The sequence below is a fragment of the Mastigoproctus giganteus genome, chromosome 7, assembly GCF_048544385.1.
Source record: "Mastigoproctus giganteus isolate SK-2022 chromosome 7, ASM4854438v1, whole genome shotgun sequence".
NCBI lineage: Eukaryota > Metazoa > Arthropoda > Arachnida > Uropygi > Thelyphonidae > Mastigoproctus > Mastigoproctus giganteus.
This window is the reverse complement of record NC_143581.1, coordinates 46,552,030-46,563,501: the sequence shown is the minus strand read 5'-3', so window position 1 is coordinate 46,563,501 and position 11,472 is coordinate 46,552,030. Positions and strand designations below refer to the sequence as shown.

Below are 11,472 nucleotides of genomic sequence, written 5' to 3'. Positions count from 1 at the left end.
CGTTCATCAAATGCTAACATTATACATAACAAAAACATGATGTTACTCTGATAGTGAGGATGCAGAATTTGAATATGGTGATTATTAATGAGTACAAAAAGGACAGACAAGATAGGAGGGGGGGGGGAGAGGCATAAATGCTTTTTGATTAAGAGGCATGTAGATTCTAAAGCAGCAGAACCAGTAAAACATGTTTCCGGCATATTATTGAGTCAGGCTGTTGTAACAAACGCTGGGAAAACAAAAATGAGAGATAGAGACTGTTATAAACTGAATGATTGTGATGAGTGTAATGAACAACTATACTAACAAATAGAAATAAGCTAGCAAATCAGAATGTCTTATCACAGGGGATTTTAACTTTCTAGATATTGATTGGAATTTGTGGGTTGGCTGCTTACACCAGAACAAAGTGTTTCTGAATTCATTAGATGACTGCTTTCTACACAAACATGCAAATGTAGATGACTGCTTTTTATACTAGCATGCTAAAGAGGCAACAAGGAAGAGCAATGTTCTTGATCTGATTATTTGATTATCAGTAGTGATTCATTATATATTAAGAATCTGCAAGTAGAGGAACATTTAGGTAGGAGTGTCACTGCATTTTGATATGGGATTTATTCAAAGAAATAACTAATGGCAAGGGTAAAGGGAAGGGATTATGGTGATTATAATGTGCTCAGACATTTTATAAACACTTTTCATTGGAATCATCTAAATGTTATAAAGTGTAAATACCAAATGTGAAGTGTACAGAGAGGTAATCATAGAAGCCACTAAATATTTTACACCACCTAAGAGATACCGTTTAAAGTTTAGACAAAAATAAATGTCAAATGAACTGATGAGACTAGTGGCAGAAAAAAAATAATAAATGGGATGATTATAAATTGTTATAAATACAGAGTAATATAATAAGTACAAACGAAAGCAGAAAGGAATTTTTTATATATGTTATCACTAGAAGGAAAGGAATGAATCATATTTGTCCATTAGTCATACCTTCCATATCAAGATTATCTTGATATGGAAGGTATGACTACTGATGATTCTTGATTGATTTCTGATAAACTGAATAAATATTCTGCATCTATATTCACACACGAAGTTTTTAGAGATGAGGTTAGCAGAAGTCTCTTGAATACTGACTTGGAATTAAAGGATTTTATAATAACAGAAGAGAAGCTTCAAAAGAGGTAGCTAAACCTTTGGTCATAACAATGACGGCCACCTCAGATTCAGAGGAAGATGCCAGGCTAAAGTATCTGTAGATTGGAGATGTGCAAATATATACAAATACAAAATTCACAAGGGTCATGGAGTTGGGGGGTTATCCCCAGTGCCACCCGACAAGGAACGCTATTCACAAGGGTGGTGCCAAGGGTGAAGTGGATAACTACAGATCGGTCAGTTTAACCTCTGTGCCAGGGAAAATAATGGAATCATTAGTTAAAGTAATGCAAGATTATCTTGATAGGAGTAGAGTCATAAGGCAATCACAGCATGGGTTTGTTAATCCAAATCTGATTAGTTACTATAAGGTATCAGAAAGGAACTGGATGCAAAGAATAATTTTGACATCATTTACTTAGATTTCCATAGAACTTTTCATAATGTACCACATATATACAATTGTCATATACATTGGAGCAATGTGGCATTAGGGGAAAGTTACTACTATGGATAAAAGAGATAGAAGCTTGATATCCCTTTATCTGACAATAAATAATTGTCAGATAAAGGAATAGATCAATTAAAGAAAAATCATGTATAAATCATGATTTTCTTGTTGGTAGGAGACAAAAGGTGGTTATAAATGAACGTTGCTCTTCGTGGATGTGATAAGTGGAGTTCTACAACAGTCAGTGTTGGGCCCCATGCTGTTTTTAATATTTATAAGTAACATTAATGTAGATATTTCAAGTTTAATGTCTAAGTTTTCTGATAATAGGAAGGTGAACTTAAAGACAACAGTAATTAATGACAGTCATCAGAGTATGCTACTTCAAGAGGATCTAGATAAACTAAGCAGATGGGCTGTAAAATGGCAATTGAGGTTTAATAGTAATAAATGAAAGGTACTGCATCTGATAGCAGTAATCACAGAATAGAATATCAGTTGGATAGCCAAATTCAAGGTTATGGAATATGAAAAAGATCTAGGAATAACTGTACAGTCTAGCATGAAATTCTCTGAGAAGAGTAAACAAGCTGCTAGAACAACTCAAGGGGTTCTGTTAATGACATACAGGAACTTTGCAAGTAGGGAAAAAGGCAATTATCCCATTGTATAAGGAAATGGTTAAGCCATATCAGGCATACAGGTTTGGAAACCGTATTTTAGGAGGGATACAGATCTGTTGGAAAAGGTGCAGAGAAGAGCAACAAAATTAGTTGGGGACACAAAAGAATATTCTTAATAAGAAAGATTGAGTTTTTATAAATTGCAGCCTCTGGAAATTAGGCCTCTGCAGGTGAGACACACAAGGCCTCTGAGATGAAACACAACAAGGAGGCAGAAATTAAAATTGGAAAAGGAAGACCAAAGAACAGATGTGCAAAAATTTGCATTTCGCCAAAGCATAATCAATTGTTGGAATAAACTTCCACCTACTGTTGTGGAGGTGGGTAGTTGGAATAAATTTAAGGAAGGGTTGGACATATTATTGGAAGGAATGAAAAAATTATGGTTTTTTGGCTGATGCTGTGTAAGTCTTGCTTCTTTTTGTGTTTATGTTCTTTTGAGAACATTTTATGTTTTCAAAAGAACATAAAACAAAAGAACATAAAATGAACTCTTATGCCTAGCTAGCAAAGCCCACTGAGCTCAATCATCATCAGGCTGATTGAGTGAAGAATTTAAATGGTGATCAGAGTGGTCTAATCACCATTAATTAGTTTAACATTGTGTGGTTAATTGCATGTACTGGGACCTAATTTTTTCAAGACAGGGTGGGTAAGTGGGCTGGGATATATATTTAATAAAGCTGTTATTGCACTCAAGGAGAAATCACATATAAATCATGATTTTTTTGTTGGATTGCAAACAGGTCCACAGAAAAGGCATTAAAGAAATGGAGAAGGTAGAAGCAATTGTTGCCTCGCCTACTGTTCCCATTTTTGAGCCAGCAGTAATGAAAATTTGCAGCTATATATACAAAGGGTACTAGGAAAGTTTTGCAATACAGCTTTGTTTATTTAATTTTTTCAAAGTAATTTCCTCTACATTCAATACACCTCTCCATCCTCCGAAACCAATCTTTAAACCAGTTCTGCCAAGTTTCACTAGGGAGTAAAGCACACTCGTTGTTCCAAGCCCGTAGAAGGTCCTCATCACTGGAAAACCGCCTCCCTTTTAGCTTCATTTTCACATGCGGGAACAGTGCAAAGTCGCAGGGAGCAAGATCTGGTCTGTAGGGAGGGTGCTCGAGAAGTTTCAGTCCTGTCGTGGTCAAATATTCGGTGCAGGTTTTGCCGCGGTGAGCTGAAGCATTATCGTGATGGAGGTACCAGGTGTCCATTCTTGACTTTGGCCGCAGGTTCTTCATAGATCCAATGACTTTAGGCAGGCATTGTTCAGTATACCACTTAGCTGTGACTGTCTTCTGCGTGTCCAAAACGACACGTTCCACAATTCCACTCGATTTGAAAAATACAGCTATCATTTTCTTCTTTACAGATCGGGATTTTCTGACAATTACGGGTGTGTCGTCATCATCAAAGACCCAAACTTTGTTTTGAGCCTTGGTCGGCAGATCGTAATAGTACAGCCAAGTCTCGTCACCTGTCACGATGTTGTTCACATACCGAGACTGTCCCTTATCAAACTTTTTTAACATCTCCCGGCACCAAGTCACACGTCGTGTCATCTGCTCTTCAGTCAGTTGATGCAGCACCCAGAGAGAACAAAGTTTCTTCACGTGCAAATGATCTTGCAGAATCGAACGAATTGCTGGTGCATTTAGGCCCAAAGTATCCTCTATCTGTTGGTAGGTCACTCGCCTGTTTTCGTCAAGCATTTTCCTCACAGCAGTAACGTTTTCCTCCGTAACTGACGTTCGTGGCCTTCCCGGCCTCTCAGAATCCTCCAGAGTGAAATTTCCCCTTTGGAATTCTCTATACCAACTGAATATCGTTGTACGATGTGGACAATCATCATCTAGTGCAAGAGTCATTTCTTCTAAGCACTGGTCTATGGTTAAACCATGCACGAAATTATACCGCAAAACTGTCCTTATCTCATTTCGTGACCACGATGCCATCGCAAGCACTTTACACTCTCACTACTAATGAATAACTGAGCCCATCGACTTGGCGCGGCGGCTACTATGCACGTATGAACATGTCTCAACATGCAGCAACAAGCAGCTTCCTGTGATTCATTGTTGCGTCATATTGCAAAACTTTCCTAGTACCCTTTGTATGGCATGAAGTTAGCTGATGTTGAGATTTCCTGCTTGTTGTTTTCCCCATTACTGAAAGAAGCGTCTATCACAGATTGGTGTATACTGGCCAGTGTGTGTGTGTGTGTGTGTGCACGTGCACTAAGTGCCAAAGCAACTTAGACTTTGGAGCAAATATACTACTCTGTCTGTAATTGCAAGAATACAACTGAAGAAGTTTGTCTGCTATTTGAGAAGCCAAAATTTCTGGGAGAGGGGGAACCATGCAACCCTTGCCTGAGACCAAACAGTTAAGCTATTGGCCCTTCTTCAGGGATGTGCTGAAAGGGACTTGTGGGGGGGCACATGTGAGTCCCCATTAAATTTTTTGGAATTATCTGAGCTCCCTTCTAAAAAAATTAGTTTGATAAAATGTAGCAGATTATTTTAACTAGGGATAACCCTTAGCTGAAATTCTTCTTAAGTGAGCCCCTTGTTAATAAATTGGCAGCCTACTACTGCCCTTCTTACTTCTGTCTTAATTTGGTCTGCCATGATGACTAGTAGCCAACTGCTGACCTAGAATAGGTTCGTAAAACGGTATATCAATGCATCATACTAATTCTATGTAAGACAGTGTTCTGCATTAGTTGTCTTCATTAACTAACAGATCATCAGTGGAACTATACAAAAATAAAATAAGTGATTACTTGATCATACTGGTATGTTAACACATATAAAGTGCGATGTAAACTGAGTCTACAATACAATACGCTGTTGGGTATGTATAATTTTGTCAATAAGTTAATAAATCTATGTCTAATTGCAAAGAAGTGTCCTATATAGACTCCTGCTTTTAAAACCAACTAAATTTATTTAAAAGTAAAATTACTTAGAATACATTTTGCACTTACATTAATGTTCTTAGTATTCAAGTATTCAATGTTAAATATATGGGGGGGGAGTAGAGTAATTAATAAGTGAGCACGCTGCACAAATAATTTTACTAATATTTGCTAGGCTATCAGACTGAAAGATGACATAAAAGCTCTTTTCTAAGCTTAACATCCCAAATAAAAGACAGAAACAAAATATTTCAAATAATTTTATTTTTGTAAACAAAATTTAAAAAATACATGGAACCTTGTCTTGGCACATAAATCTAAAATATTTACAGAAAAAGTATATTGTATTGCTCTATGTACAGCTATGTGCCTTGTAGATATTGCTTTTTATGTGCGCTATGAATAAATAATTGTTAGAACTCATCTGCAGGTATAGATGCAAAACCTCTGTGTGTGTGTGTGTGTTTATATATATGAATGCTTGTTTGTATATGTGTATGTACGTTTGTGTTAACCCCTGTGCCAGAAGACATCTTTCCTCTCAATAATACAATGAAATAATTTTTCAAAAATGTCAGTTAATTTACTATTTGAACAGAAAGAAAAAAAAAGTTTTTTAAAATGAAAAAATAACTTAATAACTATAATAATTATTTATGAGATGATGTTGGAAACAATTTTTATGAGATTAGCTCTGACAGGTCACTAGGTTCAAGCTAATTACTTTGTTTTCGAATCAGATGCAGTGTAGAGAGATTGCAAGAGGAAATTCTCTGAAATCTATAGTCAGCAGGTAAACAGAAATTCCATTTGGTCCCACAATGAAAATAAAAAATTACAACATAGTTTGAATGCGTCTTTCGAGTTGGTCTAACTCTTCTGCTATTTCATTGGGGAGGTCATCTCCCACTTGTTCACTGAAGTATTGTCGTATTTCTCGACATTCTTCCTCCCAGAAATCCTTTGGTAGAAAGAATAACTCCTTTTCATCTATAGTGTCATCTAAATCTTCAAGATTCAAGGCACCTTCAGCAGGGATATAACCAATAGGAGTTTCCTGTAGGAAAAAAAAAAAAAAAAAAAAAGAAAAAAAAGATTGTAACTGTTTTTATCAAATTTAAAATTTATTTCAAGGAGCTAATATAAAATAATGTTTAATAAATACAATACAATTTACATCTATTTAAGTTCAGGAGATTTTAAAGGCAAACAAGATTATCCTTTAACAGATATTTATTTAGAGTATACCCAGTATAAAATAAAATAAAATAAAATATTTCCAGAAGCTTTCGGAACTCGTGTCCCTTTCTCAACTGACAGAATTTTTTTGAATACATTACAAGCAAAGTGTGGCACGTTACTCATTCGTCATTGTTGTAGCACGGACGTGTGCTGCCTTGCGCCAGTGATCATCCATCAATAAAACGGTTGTCTCCAGGATTGGATGCAGACGCATGCCTTTCTGGCGATTTAATGCCTTAGGGTTGTTTATTATGTTTAGTGACTCTAGCCATAGGCGGTGGCGAAAGTGTCGCGCGTGGTCCACTATCTCAAAGTCGCGCTTGGGGTCAAGATCGTGGTTGGTAGCCCAAAAATGTTCTACGAGCACGGACTGGTCAGTTTCGGCAAGCCGGATTGCTCTGTCGTGTTCCGTGAGGCGATCCTGGAGACGTCTCGATGTCTCACCTACGTAGCTTGCCGAAACTGACCAGTCCGCGCTTGCAGAACATTTTTGGGCTACCAACCACGATCTTGACCCCAAGCGCGACTTTGAGATAGTGGACCACGCGCGACACTTTCGCCACCGCCTATGGCTAGAGTCACTAAACATAATGAACAACCCTAAGGCATTAAATCGCCAGAAAGGCATGCGTATACATCCAATCCTGGAGACAACCGTTTTATTGATGGATGATCACTGGCGCAAGGCAGCACACGTCCGTGCTACAACAATGACGAATGAGTAACGTGCCACACTTTGCTTGTAATGTATTCAAAAAAAAAAAAAAAATTCTGTCAGTTGAGAAAGGGACACGAGTTCCGAAAGCTTCTGGAAATATTTTATTTTATTTTATTTTATACTGGGTATACTCTAAATAAATATCTGTTAAACTATGGACCCCAGTACTCCAGGCCCATTTGTCACTATAAGATTATCCTTATTATATAATATAATTATAGCTGATCCTGCTATAATGTGCCATATACTTTCTGAAAAAAATGGTGTATAGTAGAAATACACACTGTTGCATGTACATTTTCCTATAGCAGTCAGAGATACATTGCATAAAAAATTATAACTCTCATTACTTATTTTAATTTTTAAACTTATTTTTATCAATACATATTATACAATGATTGATTGATTTGGTTTAATAGTACAAAACTATCATTGGTAATTAATGTATTAAACCTCAAATGTCATTAAATAAAACTTTATTGAAAGTTTTATTTAATGATAAATTATACACATGAGTAATATTGTTTCAGTTTTAATAGCTAATTTTTCAGTTGGGGGAAGTCTTTTATTGGGTCAATTTTTTTTGAAGAATTAATGTAATGTTGGTTGCCTAGTTTGCTTCTTTTTTTTTTTTTTTTTTTTTTTCCTCTTCTAAAATAAATCTGTAACCACTGATTAGATCATTCAATTTTCTTTTGATGCCCCTTTCAATCTTCTTTGCAGCTTCTTTTGATGTCTGAGTCCATGCAAGAAACCATTTTTATTTCAATATTTAATGTTTTCTGTTTTTTTGAAACATTATCTTTATTTTCACTCACTGTTTACAGTACAGGTAGTAAGAATATGCATACTGCATATAAATTTTTACAAATGAAATATATAACAAATATGGTATATAGTTTTGTGAGTGCATGCAACATGTGCTCATCAACAACCATAAACTGAAATGATGCTAGCAAGAAAGAGTATAACATGACAGCATGTGGGTTTTGTGTGTGGTGAACAAAGTATCAAATAAATATGTATATAACTTGAAATAAGCACTGTAAGACGACATGTTACAGCAGTATGAGCTATAGTTTTATTTTAATGATTTGTTCCAATCAGTCAATTACAATTTATCCAGAAGGAAATTATACAATGATTTATTATATATATATATGAGGATCACTTGGAAAGTAAGGTTACAGAGGAAGTTAATGCAATGAAATCTCTATTAAAGAACTTGGTAATATACATATGTAACTCCTCATATATACCCCACATATTCACTAAAATGAGAGGCATTTGTCCCATCATTTTAATCAAACTGTCCAATGCCAACATTAAATAAAGAAATAAAAAAAAAAACAATGTGCTTATTCAACATCAATGTTATTTTTGAATCATTGTCCTGAAAGGTAGTTTTTCAGAAATCTACCTGGATCTATCTGTCTGTTTGGTTTTCACTTGCAGAATCAAATGAAAACCAGACAGACAAATAGACAGATCTAGGTCAGGTTTATATGGAGATATTTCAGGATACTTTCATAATATGTATATTGTATAATGCATAACAAATGCTATCATTGATTGTTACTCCACATATCATAAAATCTATCAGTCCCTAAAAAAAACCAAAAAAAAAAAAAAAACCCCTTTTATAATAACTATATTCTAACTGAAGCTGATGCTAATTTTTTCATTTTTTTTTTTCTGGAGGTGAGTTGTGTGTTCCAGAACACTGAGGTCCTTTTTATTTTTGGTCTGATATGATACCCTTATATATTTCACCATGGTAATTATATTATAATGGACAATCATTTTCTTCTTCTGAGTATCTCTGCAAAATTATAAGGCACGCCATCATACATTCCATTTTCTTGTTGTTAGTTACTGTTCTAAAGATTCATTAGGTACACACCTTACAGTAGCCAAGAATATCATAGAGATACTGAGCATTTTTATGATCTATTTCACAAAGTGTCACTATCATATGATCGGTATTAGTATTAATCATGCTGAATGATGCAAGGAAGCACATTTATTCTGCATTAACCAAAAACACCTGAGTTGATCAGAATTTGCCCATTGCAAAAAAGGAACTAACCAGTTCTGCTTTGTGAGTTTGTTTGTTATTTGGTTTTTAGGAGCATTAGCAACTAACGCCATATTGCTCCGGGATATGCGGTCGTCATTCCCTGACCTTTCCACATCTTCCGTATTTGGTGGTGATGGGCTCGAACCCCGGTCTAATCAAGAAGCGTGTGCTACGCACTGCTGCTCCTTCCCACCTGGCTACGGAGGCGCCTGCTTTGTGAGTTTCTCAATCATAAATAATTTGGAAGGAAACGTATTCCAATGGTCAACAACAAGTTGCCAGAAGATGAACTTCATGATACTTACCAAAATTTTATATTTTGTGAAGTAACAGAAGTAACAGTTTGTCAACACTCACCTCATGTTGAGTGCAACCTCAATGTGAGGTGAGTGTTAAACTGTAACAATCATATTATAAGAAAAGCATGTTAGAGCCAAAAAATAAAATTTAACCACCAGTTTTTTACAATTTTTAACATGCATACATAATAACTAAAATACAACTTATTAAGCAAGCATTTTCATATAAGAAAATTTCATTTCACATGTGGTTTTTTTTTTTTTTTTAATTTTAGTTTTAATATTTTTGCATTCAGTGGATGAAATGAAATGTTTTAAATGGCAAATGCACTATTACTATAGTTTTTTAATAATGCAGTATTTTAAAATAAAAATACTAACCACTAATGCTTCATATACTTTCAATTTCAAATTAAAATTGAAAGTTTCGAAAAATGTTCAAAACTGTCAATTTCTTATAATGATCCCATGCTTCAAAATGAGATGTTAACAATTTTTTTTTTTTTTTTTGAGGGTATTAAAAAAAAAAATTTTTTCTAACAGATACCTTTGAGTTACACGATTAAGGTATTTCTGTAAATCATCATGTAGACAAAAACCAATGTCTTGGCAATCATTTTCCATATAAAATATAATATTGCTGGGTTACATTCTGGATCAGACTATGAGATTCCCTCCCACCTCCTTCAAGGATATATTAATTTGGTTATAAACAACCAAAGTGAATTTTATATTACTGCAATGTAATTACTGAGAACATCAAATGCGGTCAATAGCAGCAACTTAGAAAAATATACAAAAATTTTTTTGTCAATTAATGCACACTTTGGATTATGTCTTTAGCAGTTTTTGCCATTCTAAATTTGATTTCATCCTTGAAAAAAATGTAATGTGCTCTTGCTTACCACATGTAGAACTAAATACAGGGTTAAAATTAAAGTATCCCTATGTAGAGGGCTCTGGAGCGAGTTCTAAGGTGAGTTCTACTGAAGAGAAATTTGGACAACAGGTACAATAAAGAATGCACTCACCATTTATTGGGAAAAAAATTAGTTACAAAATTTGTCACTATTTGGCACTGTGATAATATAAATCACTTGAACAGTGCTACAATTGTTCAATGTGTCCTCCATTTTGGTCAACAACAGTTTCCATTTGAAGAACAGCATTTTCTACAGCAGAACGTAACATGTCAACTGGAATAGCCAGCACATGACATCTAATGCTGTCCTTCAGATCTGTCAGAGTTTGACATCCTTCCCGATACACCTGGTGCTTCAAAAAAACCCCACAACCAGAAGTCACATGGGGTGAGGTAGTAGTAGTAGTGGCATGTGATGCAAGAAAGCAAGTGTATGAGCTTATGCAGCATCAGCCAAAAAAAAAAAAAAAAAATCACACCATTCCCTCCAAATGCCTGTCCAGTTCCTCCTTAAATTTATTTAACCTATCAACTTCCACAACGACAAATGGAAGTTTGTTCCAGCAACTAACCACCCAGAAATTTGCCTTTAGCAAATTTCCGCACATCTATTCTACATCTGTCCTTTCTTAATTTGAATTTATGCCCCCTTAGGTTCGTAATATGAACAAGTGGAAGGATCCCATTAGAATTCAGCGTGCTCAACCCATTCAAGGCCTTATACACTTCAATCAGATCACCACGCAGGTGCCTAGTCTAGTTATCCATTGTAGCAACTTACCCTTAATACCATTCTGCTCCAATTTGTACAATAGTCTTCCATGCACAACAGTATCAAAAGCTTTCCTGAAATCCAAATATATGATATCAAAATTATTTTTTGCATCCAGTTCTTTTGTAACCACATCATAATATCCTATCAAATTTGTCAGACAAGACTTTCCCTTAACAAACCCATGCTGTGTCTGAATTATTGCTGCA

The 11,472-nt window shown here is 35.2% G+C and overlaps 1 protein-coding gene across 1 annotated transcript in view; it reads right to left on the bottom strand.

Moving 5' to 3' along the window:
* Positions 1 to 5,585: 5,585 nt before the first annotated feature.
* The window catches only part of LOC150082872 (phosphoenolpyruvate carboxykinase, cytosolic [GTP]-like), a 129,329-nt gene continuing 123,442 nt past the window's right edge, over positions 5,586 to 11,472 (bottom strand). The window contains exon 11 of the mRNA XM_090376884.1: positions 5,586 to 6,287. Coding sequence (XP_090233010.1) covers positions 6,066 to 6,287 — 222 coding nt within the window. The 3' untranslated portion in view covers positions 5,586 to 6,065. The remainder of the gene's footprint in view (positions 6,288 to 11,472) is intronic.